General features: G+C 46.1%; 2 protein-coding genes across 2 annotated transcripts; both read left to right on the forward strand.

Annotated features, from left to right (window-relative positions):
- Positions 1–2,881: 2,881 nt before the first annotated feature.
- LOC124689673 (probable LRR receptor-like serine/threonine-protein kinase At3g47570) lies at positions 2,882–6,711 on the forward strand. Its single transcript, XM_047223161.1, has 4 exons — positions 2,882–2,981; positions 3,056–5,818; positions 5,921–6,349; positions 6,567–6,711. Exons 1-3 carry the CDS (start codon positions 2,882–2,884, stop codon positions 6,343–6,345), a joined length of 3,288 nt encoding a protein of 1,095 aa, XP_047079117.1. The 3' UTR covers positions 6,346–6,349; positions 6,567–6,711.
- A 3,199-nt stretch (positions 6,712–9,910) lies between these two features.
- On the forward strand, positions 9,911–16,432 carry LOC124689674 (BRCT domain-containing protein At4g02110-like). The gene is given in 11 exon segments (XM_047223162.1): positions 9,911–9,997; positions 10,083–10,172; positions 10,266–10,370; positions 10,541–10,642; positions 11,124–11,208; positions 12,178–12,244; positions 12,338–12,382; positions 12,519–15,272; positions 15,484–15,700; positions 15,864–16,077; positions 16,080–16,432. Coding segments are annotated over 11 exon segments (4,119 nt in total).
- The last annotated feature ends 919 nt before the right edge of the window (positions 16,433–17,351 follow it).

The raw sequence follows: 17,351 nt of genomic DNA on the forward strand, positions 1-17,351 counted from the left end.
GCCTTCGGGCGGTGTACGATGACCTTTGAGGGGTGGTCTGCTGAAGGTCCTATTCGGCGAGCGGGTCTTGCGCATCTCCTCTCCGAGGCTCGTCTTCAGAATCGGAGCTGCCAGCCTCTACTCGAGGAGCCATCTGTTTGGCATAGGCCGACTTGAGCTTCGCGGTTGTGTAGCTTTTGTGGGTAGCCAGGGTGGCTGGGTGTGCCCTTGGGGGTAGTCGTGTTTTGGGTGTGGCCCTGTTGTTTGTAGGTTTTTGCCCGGTTTTCTCCTAAAAACCGTGCACCTTCTGCTTAATTAATGGATGAGGCAAAGCTTTTGCCTCCGTTTCAAAAAAAAAACAAAAAAAAACAAAAAAAAAATTCTTAACGGTTTTCAAGTAAAGAAATGGAAGGGGAAGTTTCCAAATTCATATGCTTCAAATGAACAGGAAAAGGAAAGAGACGGCAGAAAATGTAGTGGAGCACGCCGGAGAAAGTGGCGGGAGAAAGCTTTGCTGAGTGTCCATTGGCCTGCAGCTTTGCCGATACTTTTCCGGTTTACCAACTTTTTTTTGTTTTGCTAGTATTTTCAAGGCCTACCTAATCTAATGCGAAAGTTGGATTTTCTTTTTTGCCAATTCTCCAGGTTCACCGAGTGTTGACACTCGGTAAAGCGGTACTTCGCCGTATGCCGCAGCTTCGTTGAGCATGTCTGGTGCGGTATATGGTGGTTTTGCCAAGTTTCGGAAGGAGGACACTCGGCAAAGGTAGACTTATAGTTGTCGCGCCACATCTTCCATGTGGCCACCGGAGCCATGTACCTCCTGCCCTTTTGCATTTGGTTTGCACATGCACCTACTCGCGGCCAACGACTTTGTCGGTGAGCACCGACCAGAAGGATGCGCACCTCCACTTCTCCGTGACAATCCCATAGGCGTAGGAGTCGCACAACGAAGCTAGGCGTCTCAATCGAAGCTTAAAAAAACGTCGATCAAAGGGGAACGGATCCCTCCCTTTGCTGTCTATTGTTAGGTAGAAGATGAAACCTCTCCATCAACAGATTTATAAGTCGCAGGATAGCACCACGTTATAATTCGGCCGTCCTTGAAACTCGAATCCCGGTGAGCTGGTTGTGCACTCGCTAACCTTGCCACTTAGTTGTCGTCTCACTCGAAGCTGAAGATGCCGAGCTGATATTTTGGATTGTGAGGAGGGAATTTCTTTTGCTAAAATAATAATGCTATGTGTCAGCCCTAGGACGATTCGGACATGTTTTGCAACTTCGTCACAAGATTTTGTACCTTGAGACCCCAAATTTTAAGTTGTTGTAGTAAGTTGCACATGGTGGACAAGTATTTGTATTATACCTAGTCAAATATATAGAGTTCAGATTTCTTTTCTTTTTTTGTTGAGAAATGTCAAATAGAGTTCAGATGTTTCTGCTGCCAAACACAGGCATGGTGGACAAGTATTTGCGCTTGGGCCGAACGCCGGCCTCGAGCGGTACAGTTTGTGAAAACTCCGAAACCTGCGTATTATTTCTAAAATTCGAGAAAGATCTCTATATTTTTTTCCCAGCGACCTCGATTCCCCACTGTGCGACGTCGCCGCTCTCGTCCGTGCGAGATCGGGGAGATTTTACTATTTGCCATGCTTTACTTCAGACTTCTATAATTTGCCACGCTTTACCTAGCCTTTGATAATTTGCCACATATTAGATTGATTCCTTTCTAATTTGCCCTCTTTCTCTCTTTACAGCTCTATTATTATTTTTATCACCAAAATACGTTACGACATACAGTACTTGTACCGTTTGGCAAATAAGCTAGTTGTCGATCGATCCATGAACCAAAAATCGCCTGTTCCTTTCCCTGCAGCGGACCAGAATAGAGAGCTCAGACAGGAGCGCCGCCGCCGCCCGCCGGCCACGACGGACGGTGGAGCAGGGGCAGAGATACCGAGACCAAGGGTGGAAGTCCTCCTCGAGGCGGCGGCTGCATTGTCAGAGGTCAGCGCCTCCTGCTGGACATGGTGCCGCCGGAGAGATCCTACGTGCCTGGCCGACGGAGAAGGTGCAACGGTCGTCGTCGGTGTAAGTGCAGAGCTATGGCACGTTGAAGCATAGCAGCAGCACTTGTCCCTGGATGCTCATCCCATCTCTTAGTGCCAAGAGCTTGCCTCTTGCAAGAAGTTATCTAAAGAACACACAGGCAGGAAAGGATCAGCCTGACAAGAAACAGAGCTCATGCGTGCAGAGATCAGGAGGCCCAATGATCAGAATTCAGAGGATTGTAATATTTGTATCTTTGTACAGATAATTATTAAGAGTGGCCAGGATGTTCTAGGTCTGGAGATTGATCATGTCTCATTCCGCGATCTGCAACTGCAGACTTCAGTTGTTAGTCACTAACCTTCTCTAAGGGAAAGAGAGTAAAGATTGACCGGATTGAGGGAAATGAGACGAATGGATTACATGGATGCTGCCTGCCGTTCATGGTCGGTAATCATGTCTGCGCCACCCGTGGTCCAGCCTCTGCTGCCGGCGATCCCGCCCCAACTCTTCTTTCCGAGTCCCCTGTTTCTCCTCCGCTGAACAAGGGGAGCGGGGAACAACTCGCTTTGTTGTTGTTGATCGATTGACAGATCACGTTTGGTTCAGCCAGCTTATTTGCCAAACGGTACAAGTATAGTATTTCCCGATGTATTTGGATGTTAAAAAAAATAATGGAGCTGTAAAGAGATAAAAAGGGCAAATTAGAAAGGAGTCAATCTAATATGTGGCAAATTATCAAAGACTAGGTAATGTGTGGCAAATTATAGAACTCTGAAGTAAAACGTGGCAAATAGTAAATTCTCCCGCGAGATCGTCCGCTTCGGAGCCCGGGATCTCCGCGGCGGTCTCGATGGCCTTGTCGCGGATCGAGGCACTGCCAGGCGTAGCCCTCGGAGGCGCGGAGCTCAGGGAGCGGGTCGGGCCACTTGCCCCGCACTCGTCAACCGGAGGTGGGTGCGGATGTCGCCGGTGGGCGGTGACGGCGTCTGCGAGGAGGCGGCATCTGCCGCGGGTTGATGCGGAGGCGCGGATAACTGGACAAGTGATGTGTCGTTCTGCCACTGGATCGGCGTGACATGCAGCCGCCGTCGCAAAGGGCGTGTCGCCGCTTTGGTGCTGCCCGACATTCCCCTCCAAGGAGAGCTCAGCCCTCACCTCGGTAACCTTTCTTTCCTTCATGAAATTAACCTCACCAACACAGCCCTCGCTGGCTCCATCCCAGCTGATATTGGAAGATTATCCCGTCTAAGATATCTTGATCTTGGCCACAATAATCTAACGGATACAATCCCGTCTACTATAGGAAACCTCACAGCACTCCAATTTCTTGTCCTAAATTTCAACCAGCTCTCTGGAGAGATCCCCAGTGAGTTGCGAAACATGCATAGCCTTAGGTACCTCTGTCTAGATAGAAACTACATGACCGGCCTGATACCTAATTTCTCATTCGACAGCATGCCTACAATAAGCCATATATACATTCAGAGCAACAGCCTGTCCGGGACAGTACCATCTGGTATTGGCTCCCTGCTGATGCTACAGGTTCTACGCTTGAACTATAACCAGCTCTCCGGCCCAGTACCTCCTAACATTTTCAACATGTCTAGGATTGTTGACATGCGTCTAGCAGACAACGAAAATCTTACGGGCCATATACCTGGCAATACAAGTTTCAGTCTCCCCAAGTTGCAAATACTTGATCTATATAAGAACAAATTCAGGGGTCAAATTCCATTGGGCCTTGCAGCGTGCAAGCATCTTCAGATACTTAGCATCCCAGGAAATCTATTTGTGGATGTGGTGCCGGCATGGCTGGCTAAGCTGTCGCAGCTCACAGTGATTTCTATCGGTGGCAATGAGCTCGTTGGCCAGATCCCGGCAGTGCTCAGCAATCTTACCATGCTCCGTGTGCTTGACATTGCAGTCTCCAACCTAAGTGGAGAGATTCCTGTGGAATTGGGGAAATTGATGCAACTCTCATATCTGCACCTTTCGTTCAATCAACTAACAGGCCCCTTACCAGATTTTCTTGGAAATTTTTCACAAATGTCTTACTTAAGTTTAATGTCGAATCAGCTGACTGGAACAGTACCATCAACACTTGGAAACAACAGACTTCTTAGGCTTCTTGATATTCGAGATAATCATCTCCATGGGGATCTTAGTTTCTTGGCCAGCCTTTGTAATTGTCGGCAACTCCAACACCTTGACATATCTAATAATCCTTTCTCTGGGAGTATCCCCAGCTATTTTGGTAACCTTTCGACTAACCTGTTAGTGTTTGAAGCAGATAAAAACAATTTGGTTGGTGGGCTTCCAGCAACACTATCAAATCTTAGTGGTCTTCTTGCGATAAGCTTTTTTGACAACTATCTAACCAAAGAATTACCAGAATCCATCTCTAAGTTGGAGAATCTCCAGGCACTTGGTCTCTCTGGAAATAGCATCGTTGGCCCAATCCCTAAACAATTTGGTATGCTAAGGAGTATTATAAGGTTAGAACTCCAGGATAATATATTATCTGGCTCCATACCAGATGGAGTGAGTAACCTCACCATGTTAGAGTATTTGTATTTATCTTATAACCATCTATTTTCGACCATACCATCAAGCTTGTTTTATCATAGTAACCTTATTGCATTAGATATGTCCCATAACTCCCTAACTGGTATATTGCCTTCTGATCTCAGTCATATGCAAAATATGGACAAGTTAGATCTTTCTAGCAACCTCTTGTCTGGTAGCCTCCCAAATTCATTTGGACAGGTTGCGATCCCATTAACTTACCTAAATTTTTCGCACAACTCATTCAAGGATTTAGTCCCCGACTCGTTCGCCCGCTTAACCAGCTTGGCAACATTGGACCTATCATCGAACAATCTATCTGGAACGATACCAAACTACCTCGCCAACTTCACCTACCTTTCTTATCTGGACCTCTCCTCTAATAGGTTCGAAGGGCAGATACCAAATGGAGGTGTTTTCTCAAACATCACCTTGCAATCTTTGATTGGGAATGTTGGGCTATGTGGTGCTCCTCGTCTAGGACTGTCACCATGTGTAGACAATTCTCGACTGACTTCTGGTAGACAAATCCTCAAGTTTATACTCCCAGTTGCCATCATTGGAGCTGGTGTATTTGTAGCTTGCTTGTACCTAATGATCAAAAAGAAAAATAAGAAGCAGCCGCATGTTATGGCTTCTAATGGCATGGCTGATCTGATCAGCCATAGGTTAGTATCATACCACGAGATTGCTCGTGCCACCAAAAATTTCAGCGAGGATAACCTACTTGGAGCTGGAAGTTCTGGAAAAGTTTTCAAGGGGCAGCTAGATGATGGTTTGGTGGTTGCTATAAAGGTGCTCAATATGCATGTCGAGCAGGCCGTGAGGAGCTTTGATGCTGAATGTCAAGTGTTGCGGATGGCTCGGCATCGCAACCTGATACAGATATTGAATACCTGTTCCAACCTGGATTTCAGGGCATTGCTGCTTCAGTACATGCCCAACGGTAGCTTGGAGGCACACTTGCACGAGGAAAATAGGGAACCACTGGGCTTCACCGAGAGATTGGACATTATGCTTGGTGTGTCAGAGGCAATGGATTATCTGCACAATCACCACTGTCAAGTTATCCTACACTGCGACCTGAAGCCTAGCAATGTGCTTTTCGATGAGGACATGACGGCACATGTTGCCGACTTTGGCATTGCAAAGTTACTTCTAGTTGATGAAAACTCCTTGGTTTCAGCAAGTATGCCCGGCACAATCGGGTACATGGCCCCAGGTGTGTTTTTGTCATGATCATGCTTGAGCAATTTATTTGCCAAACCCTTAAATATTGTGGTATTGATTTGATGAACTCTCTTGGCTTTCTTATCTTGATCAGAGCTTGCATTCATGGGAAGGGCGTCGAGAAGCACCGACGTGTTCAGCTTTGGGATCATGCTGCTTGAAGTCTTCACAGGGAAGAGGCCCACAGATCCTTCGTTTGTTGGGGAATCCAGTCTTAGGCAGTGGGTTTTGCAAGCATTTCCAGCAAAGCTCATTGATGTTTTGGATGTGAAGCTACATCAGGGTGAACAGATGCACCAAGCGTTTCATCACCAAAAAAATACTATTTCGCCCTCGTCATCCTCCATTGGCTACAATGACAACTTTCTCATGTCGACATTCGAGATTGGTCTAGAGTGTTCCAGTGATCCTGTCGACCAGAGGCCAAGCATTAGCGAAGTGGTCATGAGGCTGAAGAACATCAAGAAGGATAGCTCTGCTTTCATGGTAGCAACTCGAATCGTGCAGCAACGGCATTGATATGGTAATATGTAGTGCCATGTATGTATATTACATAGTTGATTGAAATGTATCGAAGGTCCTAAAAATATTCGAGATGTGTCAACCTGCTCATATAAGTTGTAAGATGCACATCTGGTTTGAAATGGATGTGGTCTATTGCAGATCCTATGATCTAACCAGCCGATACGGCATATTGACTGATGGTCCACTGAACTTACGAAATTACTCGGGGTGTACAGGAAAATCCAAAAAAAGAGGCTGGGAGCATGGAGTCTAGGTCTGACTGCCTAAAACACAAATTTGGAGGAGTAGCAACATGTAGATTAGACCCGAGGTTCTCACCCATGTTCATGTCTCATCTGTACGCGTTGGATCATACTGATACCCAGTGCAAGAGGTACCACCTACTTCCATAATTATCATTTCCCTATCCTAATAGCGCTGTGCTGACTGTGAATTGTTTTGTGCAGGAGCGTCACCTTCCTGCAAAAACAAGCTGGGAAGAAAGGTGCGCGTGCCGCGTGCAGGCACATTTGATAGTGAACCACCTGTGGAGGAATCGTCTCGGGGAAATACATTGCCACCAGATGCTGCATCTTCTAAGAACGCCAACCGGAAATGCGATGGGGCTTCCACGGAGAAACTGCAGATGCTGCCTGCTGTGAATTCTCTCAAGAGGAACCTTACGGCCTGTAGCGGACCCAGAAGTTTGTAGAATCCTGGGCAAACATGCCTACAATGCTATATTTTTTGGTGACAAATCTATAAAAAATCTTGTGGTACAATGCCGGCAATCCTGGGCGCCCCTGCTTATGGCGTACAAGGAAGCAAGATATAGAGAAGATGTTTGTTTTGCTCTGATAGGTTGGCAAAAATTCATCTAAAGTCACCCGATAAATTTGCTTCAGAATAGTTTGAAGATTTTTTTTTTTTTGAAACGGAGGCAAAAGCTTTGCCTCATCCATTCATTTTTTGAAACGGGCACACCTAGCCACCCTGGCTACCCACAAAAGCTACACAAAAAGTTCTAGTCGGTCTATGCCAAACAGATGGCTCTTCGAGGAGAGACCGGCAGCTCCGATTCTGAAGACGAGCCTCGGAGAGGAGATGCGCAAGACAAGCGCCAAATAGTTTGAAGCTTTTGATGTTTATGTCCGAGTACCTCTGTTAGATTCTTGCTAACAGGCCATTTTCCTTGTTATGATATCACAGTCATCCTCAACTTTACTGATTCGTTCTCGGCTAGTGCATCAATCATATACTCGGCACTAATGGGAAGTTATATAGCAGGTGACCGGGGTAATACATCGACATCGTTCAAGAGAGGGACAACACGATGCTTGCGAGGTGGAAGGAGGCCCAGCAGCTCGAGAGTTCTTCGAAAATAATTCGCTTTCACATGGCCTAGATCCAAGGAGCGCTCAATTTATCTTAACTCAACAAATCGCTCCCATTTCACATGTCTGCAAGCACATCACGGTTGTTGTGGCATTTTCTCGAGCTTGGCGAGTTGGAGCTCGTCGTCTTCCTCTCCGGTAAACTCTACGGCGCCGTCGCTTGTTTGAGGAGACGTCGAACCTCCACCATTGCCATATTTGAAGAAGGATCATCGCCAACGAAGCTTTGTGAGTCGATAAATATGCCCGCTGCAACCAGCAAGGCACGTGTCGTTGTGGCACATCGACTCGGGACGTTCCCGTGCTTCCTTGAACCCGTCGACGAAGTCGGGAAACAACGACAGATCCACCACCTCTGGACCAACATCCTCGCTCCTGAGCATCCACCTCGTCTCGATCCCCAGTGCCATCGTGGACAACCGACGAACGCTAACGACACATCGACAAACAGATCCCGCCAGATCTAAAGAATGTTGAGAGGACTAAGCTGCCGATTTGAAGAATCAACAAGCACACATTGTCATCAACTCCGAGACGTCGCCATGAAAGTCGGCGCTGATGTGAAAGTAGAGTTGAGGCAGATTTATTCGCTCGAACGCCGCTCCACCACCATAACGATGCACCACAATACACAAAGTCTAATGCTAACTTATAATGGAGAAACGAGGTCCCACCTTCCTTCTGCCGCTGGAGCGGCAAGAAAGAAGAGGTAACCAACGTTTAGCTGGCGAAGATATGAAGGAGATGAGGGCATCTCCAACACGGTGATCCATCCTGCGCCCGCGTGCCCGGATGGGTCGAAACGGACAAAAACCTGGTCCAGCACGTGAACACATCCCTAAAACGGATGGTCGCGGCGCCCGGGACGACCCAAACCCGGCCCAAATCTGGGTCGCGTTTGCGTGGCCGCGGACTCCTATCGCTGGCCGCTCGCGTCCTCCCCTTGTCCTCCTCCGGTCCGCCTGTCTGCCTCCCAAATTAACACAACCCCCTCACACACATCTCCCACCGCTCCGCCGCCACCCCATGACCGGCGATTTGGGAGCATTGTCGACGCCGACAAGCGGTGCGGAAGCATAGGACGCGGCCTCGTGCTTTGGCGCTGTGCTTTCGCGGCCTCGTAGCAGAGTCGGAGGACGCCGTCGCCGACGCTGTTGTCCTCTTGCCGTCGCGAGGCCTCCCGCCGTCAGCAGCTTCGCCGTTGCCGCCAGAGGTGAGCTCTCATGCATCGTGTTTCCAGGCCGCAAGTCGGCCGAGACGGCCATTGCCTGCAGGTCCCTACGGACGCATTGGATGGTCTCCGCCTACGAGGTGTTCGATGAAATGGGCGATCTAAAATTTGTTCCATTTCATATGTAGATAATGGAGAGAGAGCCATTTGTATCATTTTATATTTTTATTTAAATAATACCGTGTCATTGAATACGTGGACATTAATCAGCATTTAAACTTATTTTTTTTATGATTTCTTATGTTTTTATAGTGAATTTAGACGCAAATAGCAACTTCTATGGCCGCGACCCAATTCTAACCGCGTTGAACGCAGCGCACGACCCAATCGAACACGTGATGCTTTCGCACCGCTTGTCGGTGTCGACAACGCTCCCAAATCCCGGTCCTGAAATGACGGCTGAACGGTGGAAGATGTGTGCGAGGAGATTGTGTTAATTTGGGAGACAGACCATGGGAGAACAAGAAGAGAACTCGAGCGGCCAGCGATAGAAATCCGGGTGGGCTATCGAAACGAACCAAAACGAACGATCCAACGCATCGGGTTGGCGTAGTGGAGATGCCCTAGCAGCCGCCGCCTAGGGAAGAGGATGAGCGGACGCACGTTTGGGTCGATGCTCGATGGGACTGTTCAAGACTTCAGAGGGAAGCCACGTGTGGTGAGGTGTTGGTCACGTGAACGGACGTGGCGTTGCTCCCTGAAAAAAGCGGGTGAGACTGCCGACCCCTATTTTCCGTTTTGAACTTTGGGCTTTTGCCCCCCTATATTCGTTTCATTTCCCTCCAAAAGGCCAAAACCGAAACCCCCCATTTCCCTCTCTCGCCTCCAAACCTTCCTTCCTTCCTTCCCCGGCAAGATCCCCATTCACGACCGCCAACACGCACAAAATTCCCCAAACCCAAACCCAAACCCTAGCCCCTCCTCCTATCCAGATCCCTCCCTCGGCCCACCCGCCATGTCTTCGCCGGACGACGACGACCGCAACCTCTTCGCCGGCGTCCGCTTCCTCCTCCTCGGCTTCGACAGCGTCTCCGAGTCCCAGGTGCCCCCCCCCCCCCCCCCCCCTCGCCAACCCAGGCCCGCCCGCCCTTCCTGGACACGCCCTAACCCCTCTTCGTTCCCTGCAGTACCGGGCGGAGATGGTCCGGCGCGGCGGCGCCGACGCCGGGCGGCTCGGCGGCGGCTGCACCCACGTCGTCGCCTGCGGCCGCGTCTACGTGAGTCCCGCCCTACGCCTCGCCCTGCCCACGTTTCGCTCGCCTCCCTTCTCGCGGGATCTGGAACCGATCTGGCTCTCTGTGTGTGTGCAGGATGACCCCGTGTGCGTGGCGGCGCGGGCGCAGGGCCACAAGGTCGTCAGCGAGCTCTGGGTCGACGACAGCTTGGACCGGGCCGTTCTCGCCGATGCCGACAGGGTCCGTTCCTTCCCGCTGCTAACTGCTTCTGCACTCCCCCAATTCTTTTCGTGTACCATATTGCCTCAGATTCGCTCACATGTTGCTGCTCTTGTGATGTGTAATATGCGTCTATGGCCGCAGTTCTGTCACTCGTTTGGTTTACTCTAGCGGCATTTTTTTGTTGACAGGTTATTTATTGGCCAACGAGAGATTTGAAGGGAATACCGGGCAGTGACGAACTCCGGGTCTGTTTGACGGGGTACCAAAGGAATGACCGTGAAGATATAATGGTAACTCCTTCTTATCCTCATATCTCTTAGACAAAACTCTGAAACATGAGCTTTAGCAGCCTTTAGTCCATCTCCTTAAACATAACGTACCAAAGCTAAGTTTTGGTCGCATTCTGCACATGGTATCATTCTGATTTCATTGTAGCATTCAAGGAGTTGATTGACTGCTTTAGATGGTAACTTTTTTTGCTACTAAATTGTAGTATTTATTTGACCATAATATACCAACCTATGACTTTACTTCTTCTCTGTAGTACAGTCCCTATTTGTTTTGTACCTATCGCATAGGTTCATATATGTAGTCTTGAAGATAATTTGTTCGCTTGTCATTATGATGATGCCAGAGCACCATATTTTTTTGTGGAATTTGTTGCCAGTACTTGAGATGTGGAACTGTAGTTGTATCCTCCGCTTTTTGTGGTTCACTAGTTATATATATCGACTTACAGTGCACTGTGTCCCCTTCTCATTTTTAATGCAGAAAATGGTCGCTTTGATGGGCGCACACTTCTCCAAGCCTTTGGTAGGAGGCGTTGTCACTCATCTCGTTTGCTATAAATTTGAAGGTCTGTTGCTTTTAGCAGCTGTTCGCTGCCATAAATATGTACATATAGTTTATACTATTTGTTTTCCTGCAACGGGTCTTCATTGCTGTTGCTCTGTAGTTGTGACCATGCATTTGCGAAATCTGGCATGAGTTTTTTTGTTTCCTATGGTTGTTGGTGGCCCTTTTATTTACATCTGATGTATATAGTTTCATTGGTAAGGGTTAACTCAATGGACCAGTAAGAATCTTATACCCAAATTCGTAACTTGGTGTCAATCAGGATGACAGTTGTTCCTCAAGTTGTCATCACATTAGGATTTTAAGTGTACTATTTGGTGCATACAACTTGATATGATATACATCCAAGAGGTCTTGAGCTGATGACCCTTGGTAGCCAATTTAGTAAAATAATTCCAGCCCACTTTGGTCCACCTTATAGGCTAGAGGGTGGGTAGATGTAATTTTGAAGTAAGAAACTTTGATGTCAACAAAATGTTCAGTGCACTGTCATTTGGTAGTTGAAAGCAGAGGTGGCATCACATTGCAAATCTTTGCTCTTCTTGTCTTTATGTCAGCCGTATAAAAAGTTATCTCATGATCATACATAGCCTTTGGAATGTGTGGTGTACAAAATAGGATACCTGCACGCTCCTGATATATTTCCAATTTTCCAGTTTGGTTTCCTTTTTTGGTCCTTTTAGTTGAATATAAGACGAGGGGATGAAATTGTAGAAAAAATGTGCGGTGTACAATGATGAACATGATACGTTAGGAGATTTGGTCCAACATACGCTGTGTATCTTGGGGATAAACATTAAACTTTGTATCGTTTAGGAAGCCTCTGAAAAAAGGCTCCTCAGTAACTTGATAAATCACAACATGCTTATAGATTGTTTGTTTTGGACCTTCTCTTTGTGCATCTATATCATGCTGCTAGAAAGTTTATATGCTCCATGAATGCAATATCTCAGTTTTTCAAATGAACCAGGTGAGAAGTACGACCTTGCTAAAAAAGTGAAGATCAAGCTTACTAATCACCGGTGGTTGGAAGATTGGTATTACACTGCAGCTTTTCCTTATATTCTTAACTGTATGGCTCATGTGTTAAATATTATAATACTATTGTTGTCCTTTATTTTATTTTGCAGTTTAAAGTCATGGGAAATTCTTCCAGTAGATGATTATAGCAAGAGGCAAGTAAAAGTACAGTTGCATGCTTTTTTCGACTTCTCCTTTTAACTCGTGTTGTATACATGTTCTGATTTAATTGGTTAGGCTATCTATTACTGAATATCACAAAAACAAATTCTTGTTATTTATTTCATGCAGTAGTTGGGAACTAGAGATGATGGAGGCGCAAGTCAAGGATTCGGACGACGAAGTAGAAGATGTAGACAGAAAGCCATTCAACAGCAGATCTAGTGTTAAGCGCACTCCCAACCCCAAAAATAGCATGAGAACTTCTGGCAATCCTGGCGTCAATGCACAGATCTGTCCACCTATTCCCAATGATGATAAAAATATGGCCGTGGATAGGCATCTGAACACTCCAAGTCAGATCAAGAAGGAAGGAAATATGATCAAGAAGACACATGATATCGGAGCTCAACTTCAAGGCACTCCTAACTTTAGTAGGTTAGCAAGTTCCGCTAACACTGATAGTGCGGCTCCCATTCAAACTGCATTTGTTAAGAGTGGCAATAGAGTGGAAGCTGCAGTAAGAAATCTGAACAGTCCAAATCAGGTCCATGCAGCCGAATACGAATATGTTAACACTTCAGGTCAGATCAGAAAGGAAGAAAATATGGTCAAGAAGACACATGATATCACAGCTCAACTTCAAGCCAGTCCTAACTTCAGTAGGTTAGCAAGTTCCGCTAACACTGATGGTGCTGCTCCCATTCAAATTCCATTTGGTAACAGTGACAACAGAGAGGAAGCTGCAGTAAGAAATCTGAACAGTCCAAATCAGTTACAGGCAGCTGAATATGAATATGTTAACACTTCAGGTCAGACCAGAAAGGAAGAAAATATGATCAAGAAGACACATGATATCACAGCTCAACTTCAAGCCACTCCTAACTTCAGTAGGTTCGCAAGTTCTGTGGATACTGATAGTGGGGCTCCCATTCAACCTCCATTTGTTAACAGTGGCAATAGAGAGGAAGCTGCAGTAAGAAATCTGAACAATCCAAATCAGGTCCAGGTAGCCGAATACAAAGATGTTGGAACAGACATTGCAACTGGTGCACCAGGCGCTCCAAGCTCAAGCGATATTGCAACTGGTGCACCAGGCACTCCAAGCTCAAGCACAATGGCAGTTCCTGCTAACCATCATTTTCATTCCTCAAATGACACCCTCATGGCACCAAAGAACACAGCAACTCCTAGAGCTAGGAAAACAGGTGCCAGGAGACCCTGCAGTGCTAGCATGGAGGTTGATGGGTCAGTGGTTAATAATGGCAAGGCAGTTGTTTCTGAATCAGAGACTGACAAAATGATTCCTTGTCAGCAGGCTGGTACAATCCCTAAAGATGGCTCCAGCATTGCAAGTGCAACGGAAAGAGAAATAACTTCTCTAAAGAAATTTCCAGTTGGCACTCCTAGCTCAAGCAGGATGTCAGTTCCTGCTAACCATCATTTCATCTCCTCAAATGAGACCCTCACGGTACCAAAGACCAAGGCAACTCCTAGAGCAAGGAACACTGGTGCTAAGAGACCCCACAGTGATAGCATGGAGGTTGATGGATCAGTGGTTAACAATGGTAAGGCAGTAGTTTCTGAATCAGGGACTGAAAAAATGCTTCCTTGCCAGCTTGCTAGTGCAACATCTAAAAAGGGCTCCAGTAGTGCAAGTGTAACAGAACGAAAAACAACTTCTTCAAAGAAAGTTCCATTTGGTGGAGTCAGGAGTGCCCATGCGAAGAGGCAGGAGAGTGTACACATTGAAGTAAATGATGCACAGGTCGGATCTGAGTTGGAGTTAAATAAAGTGATTTCTCAGGAAAACATTGAGACAGGTCCTAAGAGGTTTTGTAGCAGTGCACTTGATGCTGAACATGAAAGAAAGTCACCCAAGAAATTGCCTAATACGAGGGTGAAAAGTACAGTTGCCAAGAAGTCTCGAAAATCTGACAACAACATGACCACTGAATCACCAGCTGATGAAGCTGAAAAAGTACCTGCAGAGTCACTGTTTGATGATTTGTTTCCTTCAGAAAATGTAGAAGATTGCCCTAAAAAGCTTTCAAGTACTGCAAGTGTGGATGGTTGTGATGCAATTTCTCTTGAGAACATGTCGAAAAGTAGAGCTAGGAAAGTGGTTGCCAAGAGGAAAATAAAAGCCGTGGAAGACAAATCAGGCAGCAAGCATAACAAAATTGGTAGTGCACTTGTATCTGCAGCTAAAGCATTCTCATCAAAGAGAATGGAGAGCACAAGCAATATCGATGAAGTAACTGCCGACCAGGACTCCCAGAAGGACAATAATGATGCTATGAGAGATGTATCTGTATCTTCTTGCAAAGACACTCTCACCGTAGAAAAATTAGAAGGAATGCACAAGTCTAAGTTGAGATGTAGTGAAAGAAATAAAGCTCTTGCTTCAGACCATGACAAAGAGAACCAACAAGACAATGGCAATCTCAGTTCTAAATCGGATTGTGGAAAAGGTGGTTTGAACTCCAAATTTGCTTTGAGAAGTGCAAGAAATAAAGCTCCTGCTTCAGACCATGACAAAGAGAACCGGCACGACCCTGGTAATCTCAGTTCTAAATCCGATTGTGAAAATCGTGGTTTGAATTCCAAGTTCGATTTGGAATCAGCGAAGAAAAACACAGATATGCTGGACAAGCATGGAGGGAGAGAAGGAAATGGAGCTGGAACCTTCATCACATTGGACCCTACATGCTTTATTTTAAGTGGACATCGTTGGCAGAGAAGAGATTATAGGTCAATACTTAGACGCCTGAAGGGAAGAGTTTGCAGGGATTCACATCATTGGTCATATCAAGCAACACATTTTATTGCTCCGGACCCTCTTAGGAGAACTGAAAAGTTCTTCGCAGCAGCTGCTGCAGGCAGGTACAAACGCTGATCTAGATCCTTAGAAACTTAAATTTCACTAACTTGTTACTGATTATTTTATAGACCTACTTCAGCGAGATAAGAAGGCAAATTACTGCTTATCACATGTTTTCTACATATGTGACTTACAATTATGTCTGACCTACTTAACTTGCCAAAGTCTGCCATATCACAATTCTGAATGTTAGCTCTTTTTCTCCCAAAATAGGTGGATACTCAAGCCTGATTACTTGACCTCTTGCAATGAGGCTGGCAAGTTGTTAGATGAAGGGCCGTTTGAATGGTCTGGCACTGGCCTCAATGAGGGTGAAACAATTAGCTTTGAAGCTCCCAGGAAATGGCGTGCTATAAAGCAACAGATGGGTCATGGTGCCTTCTACGGAATGCAGATAATTGTGTATGGACAGCTCATTGCTCCTTCACTGGTAAGTCTTGTTTGCCAATCAACTTACCTGCCAAAATCATTAGTTCTTAAGTATTTCTTATAAAGCAATGCTGCACTGTAAGCACGTCTAGACCTTATATTTGGAAGCTCCATTGCTCTTTATCCTCTAGCGCATCCTAAAAACTATGCTCTTTTCTTACCAGGATACTGTGAAGCGTGCGGTGCGTGCAGGCGATGGCAACATCTTGGCAACCTCTCCACCATATACCCGGTTCTTGAACTCTGGCGTTGACTTCGCTGTTATCTCAGCGAGCATGCCCAGTGCAGATGCATGGGTTCAGGAATTCATCAGTCACAACATCCCATGTGTCAGCGCTGACTACCTGGTCGAGTACGTGTGCAAGCCTGGGTACCCCTTGACAGACACGTTCTCTTCAAGACGAACCGTCTGGCCAACAAGTCCCTTGCCAAACTGCTGAAAAACCAACAAGAGGTGGCCACGGATGATCTGGAAGAACTCGAGGATGATGATCCTGCTGATGACCTGAGCTGCTCAGTTTGCGGGAGCACGGACCGGGGAGAGGTGATGCTGATCTGTGGCAGCGAGGACGGCTCGGTTGGCTGCGGCGCTGGCATGCACATTGATTGCTGCGACCCTCCTCTGGAGTGTGTCCCAGATGACGACTGGCTGTGCCCCAAGTGCGATGTGTCCAAAGCCAAGAAGAAACCTTCGGCCCCAAGCAAATCGAGAGGATCAAAGCGGCGGAGGTGATTTAGTTCGCCTGTGTACACTCCCTGTTTTATTGTAACATAATGATGTAATAATTGCACCATTGTAAAGCTTTGATATTTTCTGAAATGCCGCCTCAGCATTTCTTCTGTAATATTTGCTCTTATTCATCCCCATCTGTTTCAGTTGCCTTCCATGTGTAGTGATACATTATTGTAAAAGACTTCTGAACAGAGCGACGTCACACCGTTTTTCTGCAAATTCATTTCGTTCATTTTGGAGTGTATATATGCAGAATGTCTTGGATTGGCATCATTTAGCTTGAAGTCCGACCGATATGCTTTGAGCTCCTGCTTGAGTTATGTAGATGGATCAATCAATGGATGTGTGTAAATGTGCTGCTGCTGTTAGCGAGTAATTTATAGGCCGGGAGGCTCACCTGCCTGTTTGCTACATTCTCTCGAAGTTCGTGCAATTCTCTGCAGAAAGGGTGTTTTTGGCTCCTGAGCTCCAGACTCTTCATACTGAAAAAATTGAAAAATATATTTAGAAATCTTAAAAGAATCTAAAAATAATTCTGGACCATGTCATGCAAAACCTCAACTGAAATTCTTTTTCTTTAGTATGGGCTAGATAAAAATGACAAAATCTGATATTTTGGAGATTTATAAATGTACATACTTTGATCTACACTTTTGTTATTTTTGTGTAGCTCAGAATCTAAAAGTATTTGAATTCAATATTTTGCACGTTTATGGGATACAACATTTCCTATATCCGGATTTTTATTTTTCTTTGTTCAAACTCGAAAATTTGTTTTTTAAGAAATGAGATCCTCGTGCTCATGTGCACCAAATCTCTATTCAATTCTCAGTCGTTAACTACGACTTGGATTAGCAAATTTGTTGCCTGATTCCATCAGCTAACAAACAAAACAAGACTTTAGACTTGGATCAGCTAA

The sequence above is a fragment of the Lolium rigidum genome, chromosome 2 (genome assembly GCF_022539505.1).
Source record: "Lolium rigidum isolate FL_2022 chromosome 2, APGP_CSIRO_Lrig_0.1, whole genome shotgun sequence".
In the NCBI taxonomy this organism is placed as follows: domain Eukaryota; kingdom Viridiplantae; phylum Streptophyta; class Magnoliopsida; order Poales; family Poaceae; genus Lolium; species Lolium rigidum.

Excerpts from the sequence above, each read along its gene's own strand:
- LOC124689673 (XM_047223161.1), top strand. The coding sequence starts at position 2,882 with ATGGCCTTGTCGCGGATCGAGGCACTGCCAGGCGTAGCCCTCGGAGGC. Across the intron at positions 2,982-3,055 it reads CCCGCACTCGTCAACCGGAG|GCGCGGATAACTGGACAAGT; the intron begins GTGGGTGCGGAT and ends GTTGATGCGGAG. Across the intron at positions 5,819-5,920 it reads AATCGGGTACATGGCCCCAG|AGCTTGCATTCATGGGAAGG; the intron begins GTGTGTTTTTGT and ends TATCTTGATCAG.